Source organism: Mus pahari, chromosome 10 (genome assembly GCF_900095145.1).
Source record: "Mus pahari chromosome 10, PAHARI_EIJ_v1.1, whole genome shotgun sequence".
NCBI classification, from domain to species: Eukaryota; Metazoa; Chordata; class Mammalia; order Rodentia; family Muridae; genus Mus; species Mus pahari.
This window is the reverse complement of record NC_034599.1, coordinates 48,441,639-48,462,939: the sequence shown is the minus strand read 5'-3', so window position 1 is coordinate 48,462,939 and position 21,301 is coordinate 48,441,639. Positions and strand designations below refer to the sequence as shown.

At 38.4% G+C, this 21,301-nt stretch overlaps 1 protein-coding gene across 1 annotated transcript in view; it reads left to right on the top strand.

Annotated features, from left to right (window-relative positions):
* Atm (ATM serine/threonine kinase) overlaps positions 1–21,301 on the top strand; it is a 100,557-nt gene that overhangs the window by 62,094 nt on the left and 17,162 nt on the right. The window contains exons 38-48 of the mRNA XM_021206460.2: positions 3,405–3,492; positions 7,192–7,347; positions 10,727–10,814; positions 13,407–13,495; positions 13,587–13,689; positions 14,425–14,573; positions 15,976–16,080; positions 17,470–17,589; positions 18,536–18,770; positions 19,438–19,605; positions 20,583–20,696. Of these exons, the coding sequence (XP_021062119.1) occupies positions 3,405–3,492; positions 7,192–7,347; positions 10,727–10,814; positions 13,407–13,495; positions 13,587–13,689; positions 14,425–14,573; positions 15,976–16,080; positions 17,470–17,589; positions 18,536–18,770; positions 19,438–19,605; positions 20,583–20,696 (1,415 nt within the window). The remainder of the gene's footprint in view (positions 1–3,404; positions 3,493–7,191; positions 7,348–10,726; positions 10,815–13,406; positions 13,496–13,586; positions 13,690–14,424; positions 14,574–15,975; positions 16,081–17,469; positions 17,590–18,535; positions 18,771–19,437; positions 19,606–20,582; positions 20,697–21,301) is intronic.

Here is a 21,301-nt window from a genome sequence, read left to right as displayed (position 1 = left end):
TTTAAATCCATAATCATACCTATAAATTAAAAATTATTGCAGACACTCTGCAAACTATGTAAAATATATCACCTATGTTTAATTGGGAAAATACAGATGTAAGTCTACAATTAAAAGTAACCATTAAAGTCTAAATTTATTATAAGTACTGCTTAAAACCATCTTACTACTTACATTTATGCTCTGACCACATAGTAGTAAAATCATGTAGTTTCATCTCTGCATAGAGTATCAATATTTTTACTACCTTAAATGAAATACCAAATTTCACATATATAAAACTCTTAATGAAAATGACAGTAAGTGTTGATTCCTATAAATCTTAAATTCGGTGTCTCTCTGGTGCCTGGAGGTCTCACCTTTACTTGAATGTCTCCTATGAATCTCAAACTCAGTTGTGTGAGTAAAAATGAACGCCCACACTAAAACACTTTCTCACCAGTCTGAATACACATCCTGCCAGTTGTGTTCCCCCTGCCCTTCATCCTTTCTGCTTTCCAGCTCTGGTTCAGCAGTAGAGATCCCCTCACTGTCTGTTGAGTTCTACTTGATACTAGCCACCTCAGATGTACCTCTTTTTCCTTTCTTCTTCTTTTTCTCTTTCTTTTCTTTTCTTTCTTTTTTTGAGACAGCAACTCAAACTGTCCTCAAACTCAGGTAGCAGTGGAGACCCTAATTCTTCCGCCTTTGCCTCTCAAGTGCTGGCTATAGGTATGTGCCATGACACCCAGTTTACACAGAGTTGGGGACTGAGCCCAGGATTTCCTGCAGGCTAGCTAAGCACTCTTACCAACTGAGCTACTCACTCAGCTGCATCACACTTTGCTAACGTCCCTTCCCGAGACTGACTGGTATTTTGGCTTTAGATGTAACTTTTTCTTTCGGGCCTTTCTTAGTCCAGGTGAGGTGACTCTCCCGTGACTTCTGCAGCATCCTTACCTTTTTTCTTACACCCCTTGTGCAACCATGTTAAGAGCCTCCAGGCTATTCAGTAAGTTCTATGCGCAGGAACAGTCTTGCTTTGTTCATGGCTGTAAATGTGCTAAGCACCTAGCACATAAGACATTTCCAACTTCTCAAAGCAGTAGATATACCTTCTTCGGAAACAAATTATAATTTGTTTTTTTTTTTTAATTGGATATTTTCCCTATTTACATTTCAAATGATTTCCCCTTTCCAGGTCTCCTCTGTGGAAACTCCCTATCCCACACCCGCTCGCTCTGCCTCTATAAGAGTGTTCCCACACCCACCTACCCACTCCCGTCTTCCTGCCCTGGCATTCCCCTGTACTGGTGCATCAAACATCCTCAGGTCGAAGACCTCTCCTCCCACTGATGTCCAACAAGGCCATCCTCTGCCACATATGCGGCCAGTGCCATAGGTCACTCCACGTGTATTCTTTGGTTGGTGGTGCAGTCCCCGGGAGCTCTGGGGAGTCTGGCCTATTGACACTGTTGCTGCCTCTGTGGGGCTGCAAACCCCCTCAGCTCCTTCAGTCCTTTCTCCAACTCCTCTACTGGGGACCCTGGGCTCAATCCAGTGTTTAGCTGTGAGCATCTACCTCTGTACTAGTAAGGCTCTGGCAGAGCCTCTCAGGAGACAGCCATATCAGGCTTCCATCAGCAAGCACTTCCTGCCATCCAGGTTTAGTGGCTGTATATGGGATGGATCCCCAGGTGGAGCAGTCTCTGGATGGCCTTTCCTTCAGTCTGCGCTCCATACTCTGTCTCCATATTTCCTCCTGTATTTTGTTCCCCCTTCTAAGAAACACTGAAGCATCCACATTTTGGTCTTCCTTCTTCTTAGGTTTCATATGGTCTATGAATTGAATCTTAGGTATTCTAAACTTTTTGGGCTAATATCTACTTAACAGTGAGTACATACTGTCTATGTGTGTTCTTTTGTGACTGAGTTACTTCACTCAGAATGATATTTTCAAGTTCCATTCATTCGCCTGCGAATTTCATGAAGTCATTGTTTTTAATAGCTGAGTAGTACTCCATTGTGTAAATGTACCACATTTTCTGTAGCCATTCTTCTGTTGAGGGATATCTGGGTTCTTTCCAGCTTCTGGCTATTATAAATATGGCTGCTATAAACATAGTGGAGCATGTGTCCTCCTTATTCATGTTGGAACATTTCTGGGTATATGCCCAGGAGTGGTATTGCTGGATATTCGGGTAGTACTATGTCCAATTTTCTGAGGAACCACCATACTGATTTCCAGAGTGGTTGTACCAGCTTACAATCCCACCAGCAATGGTAGAGTGTTCCTCTTTATCCACATCCTGGTCAGCATCTGCTGTCACCTGAGTTTTTGATCTTAGCCATTCTGACTAGTGTAAGGTAGAAATCTCAGGGTTGTTTTGATTTTCATTTCCCTGTTGAACATTTCTTTAGGAGCTTCTTAGCCATTCGAGTTTTCTCATTTGAGAAATCTCTAGCTCTGTTCTCCAATTTTTAATAGAGTTATTTGGTCCTTTGGAGTCTAACTCCTTGAGTTTTTTATATATATTGGATATTAGCCCTCTATTGGATGTGAGATCGGTAAAGATCTTTTCCCAATTAGTTGGTTGCCATTTTGTTCTATTGACAGTCTCCTTTGCCTTACAGAAGGTTTGAAATTTTATGAGGTCCCATTTGTCAGTTCTTGATCTTAGAGCATAAGCCATTGGTGTTCTGTTCAGGAACTTTTCCCCTGTGCCCATGTATTCAAGACTTTTCTCACTTTCTCTTCTACTAGATTCAACGTATCTGGTTTTATGTGGACGTCCTTGATGCACTTGGACTTGAGCTTTGTACAGGGAGATAAGAATGGATCAATTTGTTTTCTTCTACATGTTGACCAACAGTTGAAACAGCACTGTTTGTTGAAAATGCTCTTTTTTCCACTCAATGGTTTTAGCTCCTTTGTCAAAGATCAAGTGACCATAGGTGTTTGGGTTCATTTCTGAGTCTTCAATTCTATTCCATTGATCTTCCTGTCTTATCTTACCAATACCATGCAGTTTTTTTTTAATCACTGTTGCTCTGTAGTACAGCTTGAGGTCAGGGATGGTGATTTCCCTTAGAAATTCTTTTATTGCTGAGATTAGTTTTCGCTGTTCTGGGTTTTTTGTTATTCTAAATGAATTTGAGAATTGCTCTTTCTAATTCTATGAAGAATTGAGTTGGAAACAAATTATAATTTGTAACATTCCTTACATTATATTTTTATATTTATATGTCTCCTTTGAAATAAAAGGAATGCCACTAAATTAAATTGATTTCTATTTATTAAAAAGTGGTTTTTTTGCGTGTTGGACAAGCCACCCATCATAATCTTACAGTGTAGAAGACACATAGACAAGAAAAGACTTTCACGGCAGTGTGAGACTAAGGAGAGATATTTCTGTTTCCATTAGAGTCAGAGAACTTTCTCCGGTGCTGCTTGGATAAAAAGTCACAAAGAACCATGCTTGCTGTTGTCGACTATCTGAGAAGGCAAAAGAGGTAAAATGATAACAGTTGTTTCTCGGGTTTGGGAACTGGGCACTGTAACTTCTGGCTGCTTTTTAATCTAATTGTTTTATATGCAACTGCTTCAGACTGCTAAAATTCATTGGTGTGGTGCTTCTGCATATTTTTAATTTAATAATCCATATTCAGGACTGCACCTGGGCCAAGTATGGGAAACTGTCAGTTTTGTTCCAGCTGTCCCAGCAGGCATACTGTTGGAGCTAAGTCATGCAGGCTTTAGCTTGTCGCAGCAGAGAAGATGTGGGAACTGAGCACATGGTTTTCTGAGGTGGTTCTCAGTACTGCGGCTGCTCATGAACTGGTTCTTAGCGTAGCTGGAGTTGGAGGTCTCCGTTACCATCTTATGAGAGTAAAGCCTTTCCTGCTCTGAGCCAAACTTACCATGAAAGTCTGTAGTAAGTTTGCGACATGACAAAATTGTTTTAGGTAGGTTACTTTACAGTATAGTATCTTTGTTTCTATTGTAAATTTTTTTGAGATGAGGTCATTGTAGCCCAGGGTACCCTTCAATTCTCCACGTAGCTCAGCATAGCCTTGAATTCCTGATGTTCCTTCGCTTCGAGTGCTGTATTTATAGGTCTATACCATTGTCCCAGGCCATTAACAAAGTGCAGAAATAGCTCAAAATGGGTAGTGCAGCTGATGTGTGCTGCTAGCAAGTCACCAGAACTCTGGAGAAGTAGCTCAGAATGGTCTCGTCCATCTTACAGTTTTTCAACTTTACAGCAATGTGTGGCAGCATTCAGAGAAAGAAAGCTGGACTTCAAATTCCGGTCATGTTCCAGGCTGGTGAAAATACAGCATGATCCTTTTCTTTTTCTTTTCTCATTCTCACCTTTGTGGCTCTGGCTGTCCTTAAACTCACAGAAATCTATATGCATCTGCCTCCTGAGTGCTGGGATTAAAGGATGCACACTATGTTCAGCAATCCTTTTATGAGACTCTAGATTGTGCCTCTATAACAGCCATGTGATGAAGAGGATAAACCATAATTGGTGCCCCCATAGTATACTGTGTTATGAATTTTTATAAGTTATATGTGATGAATGCATTTATTAACTTATTTTCAACCTGAGATGGATATAGTGACCATAATCCCACCCCAAGTGTAGGAGCATGCATGATTTGGACACGTAGTAATTAATGCCTCATATGGTATGTATGGTGGTAATGACAGTTGTTAGTAAAGAATGGGGTGATGAATTGGAAGAATATTATTCTTTGATTATTTGACCATACTGCATTTCAGTGTAAACAATTCATGCCTTTCATAACATTCTATTTCACAAACAGGTTTTTTTCTTGCATTTAGTGACTTTGTGATTAGAAAGTTTATGATTTATCTTGTTTTATTGTAGATCCTTTTCTTTTCTTTTCTTTTCTTTTTTTTTTTTTTTTTTTGGTTTTTCGAGACAGGGTTTCTCTGTTTAGCCCTGGCTATCCTGGAACTCACTCTGTAGACCAGGCTGGCCTTGAACTCAGAAATCCTCCTGTCTCTGCCTCCCAAGTGCTGGGATTAAAGGCATGCGCCACCACGCCCAGCTGTGATCCTTTTCTAAGAAAACATTTAACTGTAGCTGTGAGTGCCTTTTCTGGTTTTGGAAGCCAATTATTTCAGACTTAACGAGGTAGAATAATATTAGCAAGGCATAGAGAAGATAAAAATTCTTTTTTTAGAGAACATTTTTTAGTGCTGGGAAGATGGCTCCGTGGGTAAAGTGCTTGCTGGGTAAACCTAACATGCTGTGCAACCCTGGTGGCCTGACTTTAAACCCCAGAACCTGTATCAAGGCTGGACATATGCATCTAATCCCAGTGTTTATAATAGGTTATAGAAAGCAGATACTGGAGAATCTCCAGAAACTTCTGGGCCAGCAAACCTAGTATATGCAGCAATAAACACATGAGGCCCTGTCTTAAACAGGCTGAAGGCATGGACTGACACCCAAGGTTGTTTTCTGACCTCCACATGTGCACCGTAGCACATGATGAACATAGACACACACATACACATTTAAAAATTCACATTTTTGTTTTTAGTTGTCACATAGTAATTGTACAAGATAAAAATTCCTGAGCTGGGCATAATGGTGCACATCTGTAACCATAGCATGTAGAAGACTGAGGACAAGGATGATGAATTTGAGACTCAACTGGAACTATAGAATGAGTTCAAAGGCAGACTAGAATTTCAAAACAAAGACATTGTCTCCTGGGGAGGTGGAGATTACTTTCATTATTTTTATGAAATCTTGAAAGTCCGATATAGTGGCACACACCTTTAATCCCAGCACTTAGGAGACAGAGGCAGGCAGTTCTCTGAGTTCAAGGTCAGCATGGGTTACAGAGCAACTTCCAGGATAGTCATAGCTACACAAAAAGACCCTGTCTTGAAAAGGGAGGAGGAGAAATCTTTTAAAAAAATTACCCAAGATGTGACTAGAGCAGTACATCAAGATTAATGCTTTGTTAAAAGGCTGTGTGGTCTGAGCATGCTACCTGGCGTCAGGGAGCATCTGTCTTCTCATTCTTAAGAGTCAGGATAAGGGCACGGGTATGTTGATGCATTCCTTCAGCCCCAAGTAGAGGCAGGAAGATCTCTATGAATTCCAAGATTGATTGATGTACATAGAAAGTTCCAGAACAGCCAAGACTATATAGTCTGAAATAAATATTGAGTCCCTGTCTCAAATAAAATACTTTAAGAATAGGGGTGTATGGTAATCAAAACTGACAATGTATATAATATCCCTGGCAATCAATAAATGTACAGTTCTTTTCTGTGGGAAAGTTTTACTTCTTTGAACTTGAATTTCTAATTAAGTAAGTGTTACACTAAAGTGCTAACTATGTAGGGGACATGGTATGTGCTGTTCTAGTATTTACAGATAGGAATGAACTGGCTGAATTGTTGCTGCAGGTGATACAGCTAGTAGTGGATAATAAGCTAACTTTGTACATAACTGTATACTACTCCAGTGCCAGAACATTTAATCACTGTGTTGTCTTACATCTGTCTATATTGTTTTCTTGAAAGGATAATATCTATATTATCCAGTTCTGATCTGACATTACCACACTGAACATTTTTTAGTTAATTAGTTCCATATTGGTAATAGGAGCAAAAATTTCCAAGAGAAAGGCCATGAATATTTTCTTATTGTTGTGACACAATGCTTGACAGAAAGCAGCTTAAGGGTGGAGGGTTTATTTTGGCTTTTTAGTTTGAGGTGTGTGTTTGATCGTGTTGGGGAAGGCATGGTGGCAACAACAGGAGGCAGCTGATTACTTTGTCTAGACATTTGTGTTAAGGCGTGGCTAGAAGCTTGTGGCTTTGATGATCACATGGTTTGGGGGTTGGTTTTGTTTTTGTGTCCCCTCCCCCCTTCTGAGAAGAAACAATGTTTTTATTCTAAAAGTGACCATTGCAGACAGTGATGTAAAGGGTGGGTGCAGAGCCCAGATTGGTTTGGCATGATGCCTAGTGGCTTTCTTTAGATTCTCTGCAAGGTTATGCGCAGAGACCATGGAGAGCCGGCCTGTAGCCATGCTGTCTCAGAATGGTTCATAGCCCTACACAACGGAGTTGTGGCTTGCGATTACATGGTACCATTGTGCTCCTTTCGTTGTTTATGTTAGAATGACACGGCACCATGTTTAATTCCCTTCCAGGCCTTCCTCAGGAACTGCTTTTGATGACGCTTTCTGGCTGGATTTGAATTATCTTGAGGTTGCGAAGGTGGCTCAGTCCTGCTCTGCTCACTTCACAGCCTTGCTCTACGCAGAGATCTATTCTGATAAGAAAAGCACAGACGAGCAAGAGAAAAGGCAAGTGGGTTTTGACATTTAGGGTTTGTTTTATTTATTTGTTTATTTTACCTTGTTTTTTCGAGACAGGGTTTCTCTACCCTAGCTGTCCTGGAACTCACTCTGTAGACCAGGTTGGCCTCAAATTCACAGACATCTACCTGCCTCTGCCTCCCTAGTGCTGGGGTTAAAGGTGTGTGTTACCAGCTACCACTACCCAGTGACATTTTGGTATTTAAATTGGTGTTGATACTGTTTCAGTACAAATGTATAGTAAAGATTTATTTTTGCCCCATTTCTCCATTTAAAAGACATTTTAGGCAGAGATTTTCTATATCAAAGCAAAATAAGTTTTAAAGATGTAATTCTCTGAAAAAATAGGAATTGTAGTTATATAATACGTTCTACTTTATATTATAAAGACTAGACATATGGGAAGCTAATGAAGAGAAGCATTTGGTTGTTTGTATATTCCCTATAGCTAAGCTAGCATTTGGAATGTAAACCACCCATACATGTTTTCATGACTGAATGATTTCCTAGTTTTGGTTACATTAGATTTACCTCTAATTCACATTTCAGAATTCTTTTTACTCTTTGAAATATGATCAATTTGTGTGTGACTAAATAAGTTTTATTTATGTGTTACCTGCTTGTAATTCTAGTTACTTCAATTTGTTTTCCTCTGATTGAATTAGAACTTTTGTAAGAAGCTAAAATTACAATCATAGATCGTGATGAAAAATAACGAAGAAAATGGGGTATTAAATTACATTATACGTTTTATTATGTGAACCTCCTTTCAAATCCCTGTCTGAAATAGCCTAGTGTTTGTGTGTATAGATAGCCTCACTTTCTTACTAGTAATTTAGCCTTACTCACAAGTATGAGTTATACCAATACATACATTTTGCTACTAATAATGGTAGATGCCATTAAGCTGGAAATGTAATATATTTGTTTAGACTGGAAAAGTGGGACCAGAATTCTTATGTTCTACAAGACGTTAACATAGATTTAGACTGTTCACTCCTGAATTGATATTTAAATCTCTGCTTTTTGGTTGAAAACAATTACATATGTACATTATGTGGTCACTATAGAACATTGTAACCCTGTGTGTTCATGATCACTATAAATCCATGAAGACAAGTGTACAGCACTGATTGCAGTTTGAGTGAGGTTTTTTTGTTTTGGTTTGGTTTGGTTTTTTTGGGTTTTTTGTTGTTGTTGTTGTTATTGTTTTGTTTTTTTTCGAGACAGGGTTTCTTTCTGTGTAGCCCTGGCTGTCCTGGAACTCACTCTGTAGACCAGGCTGGCCTCAAACTCAGAAATTCGCCTGCCTCTGCCTCCCAAGTGCTGGGATTAAAGGCGTGAGCCACCACGCCCGGCTTCAAGTGAGTTTTAGTATTGTGGGTTCATAGAACAGTGTTTTTTATTAATCAGGAGCAAATATTATATCCTCTGTGAGTATAAATAAAAGCATCTTAAGTTTGAAAGTTAGCCATTATGTGAATGGAGCAAACTTGTGCAGAGCTGCTTGCCTTCGTGCAGGTATGTCTGCATTTGCTTTGCTGGTCTCCTTGGGGTTCTCCCCCAACTCCCAGACATCCGATGAGAAGGAGGACAGGCAGACGAGGCGTACAGAGACAGAGGGGTGCAGGGGTCCACAGCGGCTGCCAGAGGAGCCAACCTGGAGACCTAAAGCAGTAAGCACACCGTGTTGGTAACTAAAATATAGGCAAGCAGTTTTCCCGTACTGTCAAGGAAACAAACCACTAGTATTCTCTATTTAAATTGTTTCCTAGAATTCTTCATAGTACATGCTTGAAATAAAGTACTTTTTTGTTAGCATGCTCCTGAGACACTTCTATCTCAGTGTTAGTGTCCAAAATCTGTATAAAACAAAGTCAGCTCAAGGCTTATTAATAAGACTTAGCAGATTTTTACATCCTCAGATGTCTTACTATTCCAAAGTCCTAGAGTGATGCCTGACAGTAGTACGTGCAGCTGTGTTGCACATGTGTGATGCCTGACAGTAGTACGTGCAGCTGTGTTGCACATGTGTGATGCCTGACAGTAGTACATGCAGCTGTGTTGCACATGTGTGATGCCTGACAGTAGTACGTGCAGCTGTGTTGCACATATGTTGCCTTGATGAATTGGAGCTAGATGAATATCTTTTGCGTATTATATCTGTACCTGAAGGTCACAAAGCAGAGTATCATCAACAGCATTCTGTCACTCATTACCCCCCCTCACCCCCCGTACCAGCCTCCTGAGACTCTCCCAGGGGTAAAGGTGACCTTCAGTGTATTTTTATCATTCCTCCAGTCTAGGAATGTCATAATAGTTGTCATATTAGTATGAATCTTGAAATACAGTGTAGTATTCTCTATTTTTGAGTTTTATAAGACACTTTCTATGCCACCTTTTCCACCCATGTTTTTAATATCTATGCTGCCTATTGCTGTCATTCTTTACTGCCATGGTACACTAGAGAAGACACCACAGTTTGTTGCCTGTTCTGTCAGTGACATACACCTTATTGGGAGAACTACTGGTGTGCAGATTTTCAACTTAATAAGGTAGTGCTGAATTGTATTAGTGTGTGTACTTTATCAAACTGTAGTTGGTAAGAAAATCAGTTTGTATAGTTGATTAAAAAAAGAAGAAGAAAGGGGAATCAGGAGTATTTGCTACATTGGAAGAAGGAAACAAAAGTGTAACTTTTTCTATTTTGAGGGAAAATATAGAAAACACAAAACATGTTTTAGAAAGTTATTAGAGGGGGCTATCATTTATGGTAGTATTTATATATTGGATTATTATAGGCACAGTAGCAGTGATGATACTAAAATTGAGTCACTTACCAAGCTATAACACCCAAATATATAAATGCTTTAAGGTAAGGTCTTACAGTAGATAAATCTGAGTTCTAGTCACATTAATACCTCTGGATTTCAGTTGATCTCACTTATTTTCATCAGATTTTTTCTTTTCAGTTTATTGGGGGTTAAATTGTGTCTTGTGGTTTTACTATATATATCTGCAATTATCAAGTTAAACTTTAAGGCCACTGATAGACTACTTAGGATCTGTATTGCAAAACTTCTGTTTTTAAACAGACCTGTCTCTATGTAAATAAGCCTGTTTTGGCATATAACTGTGCTGTTTATATAATATTGTTACTATGAATAATTTCTACATGTAGAATTAATATTCTCAATTTTTTCTTTTCCATACCAGGTCTGAATGATATTCTGTGTTAAAGTATAAATGACTTACTGTTCTTTTTGCAACCATAACTAGTTTCTTTATGTTGGTGTATAGAATGAATATATTTATAACCTCTTGGATAGTATATTCTCACTAAAAGAGATGTTTTTATGATAAACAGAAGTCCAACATTTGAAGAAGGAAGTCAAGGTACAACTATTTCTAGTTTGAGTGAAAAAAGTAAAGAAGAAACTGGAATAAGCTTACAGGTAAATTTTAGAAACCCTGTGATAATGTGTATGTGATATGTTTATCTTCTCATAGGGATATAATCGATTTTAAAACTGAAACTAGGGCTGGTGAGATGGCTCAGCGGCTAACAGCACTCTTAGTCACTGGCTGCTTTTCCAGAGGTCATGAGTTCAATTCTCAGCAACCACATGGTGGCTCACAACCATCTATAGGGGGATCTGATGCCCTCTTCAGACAGGCAGATATATATATATATATATATATATATATATATATATATATGCAGTAGAGCACACATACATTAAATAATGAAGAATAATAATAATTGTTATAAAACTGAAACTAACTGGACCTAGCATATTTATAAATTTATGCTCTGAATAGAGAAGTGATTTCCAATCTCAGCTCCTCCACTTGTTCTATAACACTGCATAAATATGTGACCCTTCTGACCTTGAATAAAGGCTCTTTTATTGCTGACCATGACACCATGACCAAGGAAACTTATAACAGAAAGTGTTTGATCTGGGCTCATGGTTTTAAAGAGTATCCTCCATGATGGCAGAGCAAAGACATGGCAGCAGGAACAGCAGAGAGACAGAGTCAGACAGAGAGAGACCCGTCCCAGAGCTCATGTCCTCCATAAGACTGCACCTCCTAATCCTTCTCAGACTCTTCCACCTAGGAACCAACTATTCAACCGTGAGCCTATGGGAACATTCTTATTCAGACCACCACATAATTAGGAATTCTACCACATCCCATAATTGTCTTACTCTCCCTACCTCTGCTCTTGTCATAACCATCTCTCTTATTAAAATAAAAAACACCTTCCCCTTATCTCAGGTTATTTGTTCTTGCTCAGAAACTTTATTATGCTGTGCCCATTCTTAACTATATCATAAACTTTCAGACTTCTACTGTTTAAATCGTTTCTGTTCTTGGATCTGGAAGGAGCTTCTCTCTTCTGTATTCTCTTGAGGTGTCGTTGTTTTCTTTCCTTTCACTTCCAGACTTTCCCATGATGTCTGTATTTGCTCTCTCCATTTCTTTCCTTCATTCCATTTAAATGGCATTATAAATTGCTTAGTCTATTAGTCACCTTTCATTTCTTTCTCCTTAACTTTTTTTTTTTAAAGGTTTATTTATTTTATATATATGAGTACCCTGTCACTGTCTTCAGACACACCAGAAGAGGGTATCAGATCTCATTAGCCACCATGTGGTTGCTGGGAATTGAACTCAGGACCCCTGGAAGAGCAGTCAGAGCTCTTAACCGCTGAACCATTTCTCCAGCTCTCTCTTTAACTTCTAATTTCACATCTAGTCATGTCTTGTGTGTGTGCTGTGTAGGCCATAGGTTGACATCTGATGTCTTTAAATTTTTTGCGACAAGTTATTAAATGTAGAACTCACTGATTTTGCTAGACTGGCTGATGAGCAAGCTCTAGGGATCTACCTGTCTGCCTTTCCAGAGCTAGGATCACACATGCTTGCAGCTGCCTTGAGCTTTCTCTGTGTGTCCTGGGGATCTGGACACACACTTTAGTGACTGTTTCCTGATCTCCTCAGCCCTGTCTTGGGCTTACCATGTGATCCTCTATACTAACATTTCTCTTTTTCTCTTGGAACTATGTAGTTTCACCTTTTTGTACTGATTTTCATGAGTATTTTCTTATGCAAAGGACTGTTAGATCCCTAGTGGTTCAGCTCTTAAGGTTTTATTTCATGTCTATGGATAGAAATACTTGAATAAGAATTATATGTAGACTTATACCAATATTGCTGGATTTGTATTTAGGAAATAATTACCACAGCAAAAAATATCAAGGCAACTAACTTGCTCGCTCAGTTTCTTATGGAGTGTAGCTTCTGGTTTTTTGGTTGTTTATTGTTTGTTTTTGTTTTATTTCACTGAAGTTTCCTGTGTAAATGTCACAAGAAGTATTTTAAGTAATTGCTGCTTTAAATGCAGCATAGTTTTTAAAACTATAGGCATTTTAAAGAAAATTTATAGCTTCGTTTGTTCCAATTTCAGTAGTTAAGCTTTGCAGAATTTTATTTTTCCATTTACAGTTTCATTTGTGGACAAGATTGTTTTGTTTTGTGATTATTGCTGAATGTGATTAAAAACCTAGTATGTTGGCATGTATATCTGTTTCATGAAATTTCTTAGTTTGATTATTTTATACATATGAGTATTTTGTTTGCATGTTTGTTAAGTGCACCACATGCATGCCTAGTTCCTTCCAAGGTCAGAATAGTGCATAGGATCCCGCAGTCCTGGAGATACAGGTGATTGTAAACCACAATGTGGGTGCTGGGGATCAAACCTGCGTCCTCTGGAAGATAAGCGCTTTTAACTACCAAGCCTCTCTTCAGTCTGTGAGCATTACTTCTAAAGTAAATTACTTCATTATCTTGTATAGGACAAGACCACTGTGCTATTGATTAGAATACTCTCTGTTTTTAAATATCATTATATTTTACTTTTACAGCACATTTATGAGTTGTAAGTTGTGAGTTGATAATGATAAAATTTAAAGCTTATGAAATTCATGAACTGATTTTTATTTTCAAGTCTCTGTCTTTGGTATTTCTGTTTTCAGGATCTTCTCTTAGAGATCTACAGAAGTATAGGAGAGCCAGACAGCCTGTATGGCTGTGGAGGAGGAAAAATGTTACAACCCCTTACTAGGTAAACTGCACTTTCTAGATAGTAATTCTACTTTTCGAAGGAGCTATATGCATACAGAAACAGAAGATGTTTTCACCATCTTTTCTTACAGAATACGGACATATGAACATGAAGCAACGTGGGAGAAGGCCTTAGTAACATACGACCTGGAGACCAGCATCTCCTCCTCCACCCGCCAGTCGGGAATCATCCAGGTACGCTTCTGTCTGTGTCTACTTCCTTAAAGCCACCGTCAGTGCGACTGTTAACCTTAGTTCCGTGTATCAGTGAAGTTTACACAGGCAGTAAACTTGAGACCACCGGAGCTGCACTGTCAGACATGAGGCTAACATCTCAGCACACACAGGAAAGCTGCACAGGTCAGTGTAGTTTGTTGAGAGTACCTTTATTACCCGACAGCAGAAGACCCTTCCTGAGTGTGTACAGTATGCCAGGAGACACTAGTAGTGCTTCANGTGGCACCTAGAGTTTGCATTAGAGTTGGTCCCAGAAACTGCTATATCTATTCCTAGTTAATAGGCTTAGGTATTTTCCCATCAAACATTAATATTCTCTGTAAATATATATGCTAAGCAATATTTTAGAATTTTAAATGATACTGTTAATTAAATTTTTAAAAATTATTGTTATTACTTGCTGTTTTTCCCTCTGCTAGTCCATTGGTTCTCAATCTGTGGGTCGCGACCCCTTTGCGGGTTGACTGACCCTTTCACAGAAGTTACATATCAGCTGTTTAAATTATGATTCATAACAGTAGCAAAATTACAGTTGTGAAGTAGCAATGNAAATAATTTTTATGGTTAGGGATCACCACAATGTGAGGAACTGTATTAAAGGGTCGCACAGCATTAGGAAAGGTTGAGAACCTCTGGTCTACTTTGTGCTGACATATTTGATTATGTATTTACCGTATAACAACTTCCTTTTAGGCCCTGCAGAATTTGGGGCTCTCCCATATTCTGTCCATCTATTTGAAAGGACTAGATCATGAAAGAAAAGAGTGGTGTGCTGAACTGCAGGAGCTGCATTACCAGACGGCGTGGAGGAACATGCAGTGGGACCTCTGCGGTTCTGCCAGGTGAGAGAAAACGGACTTTTCAAAATATAGCCTTTCCCCAGTTGTCTTTATCTGACTCTGAAACTGTACATTTGACTGCTTTCTTTTATCTATGAATATTAAAGTGTTGGTTTTTCTTGTTTAATGTATTTTACAGACAGTATGGCCTGACTTCATATTTAAGATACAGTAGGCAGTTACCACAATGAAGCTTGAATTACATTCTTTTTTTTTCCCCATTGGAGAAATTATATCCCCTGCTTCAAGCATTTTGAAGATAGACATTTTAAAAAATGTCTTTTCCTGTGAGAATACTGTGTGTTTGATTAAGGAATCTAAAGACAAGTTTAAGCCTTCTCCCTTGCACTTCTTGCTACATTGTAGTCATAAGCACTTTTATTGGTTGGGTGATAAAATAAGTTACCTTTGTTAATAATTTGTTGTTGTTGATGTTGTTGTTGTTGTTGTTGCTGTTAGAATGTAGTGCTAGGCCCAGGGGTGATGGTGCACACCTTTAGACCAGCACTCAAGGAATCACAAGCAGGTGGATCTCTGGGTTTGATGATGGCCGTGTCTACACAGTGAGTACTAGGCTAGCCAGGGCTACACAGGAGACAGTGCCTTAAAAACAAATGGATAACCAGGAATTTTAAGAAGTATTGATAAACCAAGTTATGTTAGAAGATAAGTTTTAACCAGTATGCCATATCACTATATTTTTAAAATGATAACCAAAACATCCTAGAGTACTGAAGAATTTAATAACTACATAGAAATCTTTTAACGATATAACACTGAAAAAGTAAGTCATTTTAGTTATCTTAATGGAAAAATATTTTCATATATTAGAGTGTTTATCAAATTTCATATTAGAGGAATGGTATAAGTGCAGAGTTATTCATATATATAGATGAGTTTTGTGTGTTTGTTTCTGGACAGAGTTCCTCTCAGTGATCTTGGCTGTCCAGAATTCACTCTGTAGACCAGAGGTAGAGATCCTACTTGTGCCTCTTGAGTGCCGCCTCTAAAGGCGCTGCCACCACAGCTCGGCTGTTCTCATGTTTTAAATATTCGTTTTAAATACAAGATTGAGAACCAAGCAGAAATCTAAGGTTATTTTTTTTTTTCTTTAAAGAATTTAAATGGCCTATAAAATTCTTTCCTTTTCCTACTGCTTTGTTTTGTTTTGTTATTTGTTTGTTTAGATTTTACTATGCAACCATGGCTGGCCTTGAGCTCCACCTGCCTCTGCCTACCGGTTGAAGGTGTGTGCGACTGCACCAACTACATGTTTTTCTTAATTTCTGCAAATTTTTATGAGAAATCTTAATTTTAGTTCTCAATGTTGTCCTTTGAGTTAGTTAGTTACCATGAATATCTCGGAATTTTCTATTTTGAAATTTGTTTTTTAATCATGTCACAGCCAAGAAGTAGAAGGAACCAGTTACCATGAATCATTGTATAATGCTCTGCAGTGTCTAAGAAACAGAGAACTCTCCACATTTTATGAAAGTCTCCGATATGCCAGGTATTATAAAAAGACAGATTGTTTTTATATTTATTGCTGTGGCTGCTATCCTCATAATGTGAGTAGTTTTAATGTAAGCATTTGCATTGATGAAGGGATGAAGGCTTAGTGGCCGTGTTCAGATGTTTGTCATCCTTTGCTCTCAAGAAAGATCTTCTTCAGGACCTATGTCAGTTCTTCACTCTGAGCTCTCGGGGAAAGTGTGATAGTGTTCTCTTTTTGTACAAGTATCCTAAAAGAGTTGACTTTTGTCTTTTCTAGTTTTATGGCCTTCACTCTCTTACCGTTATAGCTCTACTTTCTAAAATAGGTTTCTTTGAGGCATACATGAAATGACGTAGCAATTATCTGTAACAAGTTAAAGAAACATGAATTTTTTAAAAGGTTTATTTATTTTTATATGCAGTGATGTTTTTGCCTACATTTATGTCTGTGTCAGATCCTTTGGAACTGGAGTTATGGACAGTTCTAAGCTGCCATGTAGGTGCTAGGAATTGAACCCTGGTCCTCTGGAAGAGTGGCCAGTGTGCTTAACCACTGAGCCATCTATCTAGCCCCCAACACTAGCCACTGACATCACAAATCCTATACATATTGTTTGGTTTCTGATCCCAGAACAGGGGACTGAGGTGTATAGTTTACATACCAAAGCAGACCTGGCCTCCATGTTTTCCCAGCATCCCACAGTTCCTGTCTAGCATACTCTGCCCCCAATCCTGAACTTTTCAGCCTAGCGGCTGGGCTGCCCTTTCTCCATAGGCTCTTCCCTATATAATCCAGACATTTCTCTCTCTCTCTCTCTCTTTTTTTTCTTCTCCTCTTCTCTCTCTGCGAGCATGTCCCTTTCTCTCTCCCTCCCCTACCCACCCCTTCCCAATGGCGACTTTCCTGGCCTTGGTCCTTGGGGATAGTGAACTCAGCCACCAGAGAGCAGCTTCCCAATAAACCTGCCTTTAATATAATCTAATCTGGCCTGAATTGGCTCATTCACCAGTGGTGGAGAAATAACTTATTACATATGACAGAAATAATATTTCTACCTTTAACATGATTATATTCTAGACATTTTGTCAGGCTCTTTCTATACATACTCTTTAACTCCAGAGGAGGAAAACAATAGCTGTGGCAAGATTCCACAGCAGGTTCAAGGCCAGACAGACATGGCAGAACTGGGCTTTACACTTAGAATTGTATAATCCCAAGGCTGGTCATATTGCTGTTTCACCTGTGTGTGTGTGTGTGTGTGTGTGTGTGTGTGTGTGTGTGTGTGTGTGTGTAGTCTTTTCAGGTCAGCAACAAGCATATGCCAAGTATTGCTCAGCCACAGAGTTTAACCTCTCTTTCCCTGAGGATGTGTTGGTTTCAGACAGTCTGCTCTCTTACCCCTAGGGTGAAAGAAGTTGAAGAGTTGAGTAAGGGCAGCCTTGAGTCTGTATATTCGCTGTATCCCACACTTAGTAGATTGCAGGCAATTGGAGAACTGGAAAACAGTGGAGAGCTTTTTTCAAGGTATGTGGCTTGCGGGTTTTGATAATCCTGAAGTGTGTTGCTTGCTGTGTGCTGTGTGTCACCAATGGAAACATATGATAGGCATGATTTATTATTATTTGCTTTGTTAACAAAGGTTTATTTGGGCTCATGGTTTCCAAAGGTTTCAGCCTGTGATTAGCTGCTTCTGTGTTGGCCTGAATGAGAGGTTGTGTTGATGACACATAGCAGGAGGGAAGGGAGAGATCTGTTGTAAAATAAACTGGATAAATTTATTAAAGTGTGTGTAATAAACACATTTTAGACATCAACTGGGAAATGTAATGCCAATAGGTATAACCTAAGAATTGAAATAGAAGCTCTTCAGAACCTTAACTTTAAGAGTGTAGAGATTTCTTTGTCTAAAATACTGTAGATCTGTTGTTCTGGGGTCATTTGTGTCAGAAGTAAAAGTTTGGTTTTGATGAACATGCACAAGCAACTGAAATGATTTCTCATCTCTACTGCATTATTCTCTTAGTTTCACTGGATCTTTTTTTTCCCCCTCTCAACACAAGTCCTGAAAGATGGGATAGTATAACATTTTATGGATGTGAAAGGCAAGGTATTCATATAAATGAGTTGTACATGGTGTATTTTCTGTTTAATAATGTTAACAGATGAAATGTTTTCAAGTGCCAGTTGTTTGTTCAATGAACTGATTTTTTTGACAGCTATGTATAATGTTGTTTGTCGGTAATTAATGAAATTAATTGATTTCTTTGTAGATGGGTCCGCCTTCGACACAAGGAGGACTAGCAGAGTAGTCTCATCTTTATGATAGGTCTGAATACAGCATTCTCATTTCTGAACAAAATCTGTTTAAAGGCTACCTTTTAAAGTACCCATTATCTGTAACTACATGTTATTTTGCACTGTCCTAAGTATTTTTCATTTGCGCAACTAAGTTATGTGACTTGACTTTCAGGTCAGTCACAGACAGAGAGCGCTCTGAAGCATACTTGAAGTGGCAGAAGCACTCCCAGCTTCTGAAAGACAGTGATTTCAGCTTTCAGGAGCCTCTCATGGCTCTACGCACAGTCATTCTGGAGATCTTGGTACAAAAGGAAATGGAGAACTCTCAAGGAGCATGCTCTAAGGACATTCTCACCAAACACCTTGTTGAATTCTCTGTTCTGGCTCGAACCTTCAAGAACACACAGGTAAAGTTTTATTACCAGAAGATATAATGATGTGAAGAAGAAATATCATTGATAATTGGAAGTCGTCGTATAGAAAGTTATTGAAGATTTTAGGTTGACCGGGGCTTGTACTTAACTTACAATCCTAGTCACTTGAGAGGTTGAGGTAAGAGGATCACACGTACAGAGCGAAAGACAATGAGTTCACGGTCAGCTTGGAAAACCTAGTGGGACCTATCTTCAATGTATAAGAGTTGGGACTGTGGATATATGATAGCATGCTTGTTTGCATAGCTAATACAACAAGGCTCTGAAATCAAACCCCAGTATTGAGTGGGAAAACAAAACAAAGCTTTCATACTGGAATTAGACAAAAACTTGAGTGTAAACATTGGCAAGGCAATAATTATCATTTCTTGCTCCCAATTCCCTGGTTATAAAATAAGATACCCAAACTACTATAATGTAATGGTAACAATTCAGTGATATCTCTCTCTCTCTCTCTCACACACACACACACACACACACACACACACACACACAGGAGCCATTTGTCAGACTTTGTGGTCTGCAGGTTGGTAAGTAAGCAGGAAACGGGAGACTAATTAAGATAGTCTTTGAAAAATGAGGTTTTCAGTGAATGTCTTACCGGTAAATATATCTATTTCCATATGCATTTTCATTGTAGCTCCCTGAAAGAGCAATATTTAAAATTAAGCAATATAATTCAGCTATTTGTGGCATTTCTGAGTGGCATTTGGAAGAAGCACAAGTATTCTGGGCAAAAAAGGAGCAGAGTCTTGCTCTGAATGTTCTCAAGCAAATGATCAAGAAGTTGGACTCCAGCTTTAAAGAGGTATGTGCTTTGTGTAGTTGGTTATCAAAAAGCATTTCTGCTTCAGAATATGTCTGTAATGATTACATTAAGGTTTTGAAATTACTGATCCATAAACAAAATAATATGAAAAGAGATTTTGAAAATTAATGTCAGAAATGAGACTTGAAAACTTTTTCTTATTTAAAACAAATCTATTAATCTGTCTTGTAATATATTCATTCAATTTTTCCAGAAGTCAAAAATATGTAGGAAATAAATGGAAATACATGTTATAACTTTAAAGTATCAAGAACAAAAATAGAATTAGAAATACCTACAAGAAGAAAAGTAGAAAGCAAGTTACAACAATTTGTCATTCTTAATTTTTTTTTAAGATTTATTTATTTTATTTATATGAGTATACTGTCTCTGTCTTCAGACACACCAGAAGATGGCATTGGATCCCATTACAGATGGTTGTGAGCCACCTTGCGGTTGCTGGGAATTGAACTTAGGACCTCTGGAAGAGCAGTCAGTGCTCTTAACCCCTGAGCCATCTCTCCAGCCCATTTGTCATTCTTAGTGCTCTGAAAATATCACATCCAGTGGACAGGACACTGCAGGGTCATGAATTATTAATTATAACAAAGCGTTAGGTGCCAGTAGAACTTGCTTAAATATTTCCTAAATCGTATAGACCCTAACATATGTGGTAGTTTTGTACCTCAGTTTTTACATTGACAAATAGGTAATAATGATATATCTAATTTATAGTATTCCTGTGAAAATTATGCATTAATATACATAAAGCTGTTAGAAAATTCCTGGCATTTTAAAATAGTAAATGCAAATTGTTAGTAATAAGTGGTTGTTTCATCAACTTGCATACTTAGAATTATTTATATGGTAAAAACATGAGGAAAATATTTTTAATTGTTTTTTTCCTACCTGCATGGAAGACACTTTTGTAATCTTGAAAAGGAATTACATTTTAAGATTTTTGCTTCCTGATACAGAATGATGCAGCTCTCAAAGTCATACACGCAGAGTGTCTGAGGGTTTGTGGCAGCTGGCTGGCAGAGACTTGCTTAGAAAACCCTGCAGTCATCATGCAGACCTATCTAGAAAAGGTAGGTTGTTGGTGCAGCTCTGAACATTATTGTTTAGTATAAATACACTTGATCCTTTTATGAAGTCTACGTGTATCTCAAAAGCAGGTGAAAGTGTGGCTTCAATCCTAAGCTCCTGCTGGGACTCTGTAATCGTTAGAGCAGAAAGAAGCAAAGTGCCACAGAGGAAGAAATAGCTTTGAATGCGTGAATATCTTCCATTCGCTCTTTATACCCATCCCTAGTGTTCAAGAAGTCATTTCTGATTATTCTGCTTTTATTCTATAAAATATCCTGTTAAACATAGAAGCCATCATTGCTGTTCGTCCTGCTACTTACAGTAAGGGTTAGGACTTCACTTCTCTAATCCCCATTGGCCTTCCTATTTCTCTTTCTTTGTCTTTACTCTCACTAATTTGGGAAATAGGAAGTTTAATATGAAAAGTAAGATATAAATGTCTTTGATACTAAAGAGTTCTTCATTTTTGGACAGTTCATTGCAACTGTTACCTGATAAGGGCTCAGTACCATCAAGTTTCACATTTACATAGATATGAGTGGGTTACCTTGGTCTGAGAGTCTTTAGCTGTATTTATGCTTGTAGATATGATTTTAATGGATTGTGT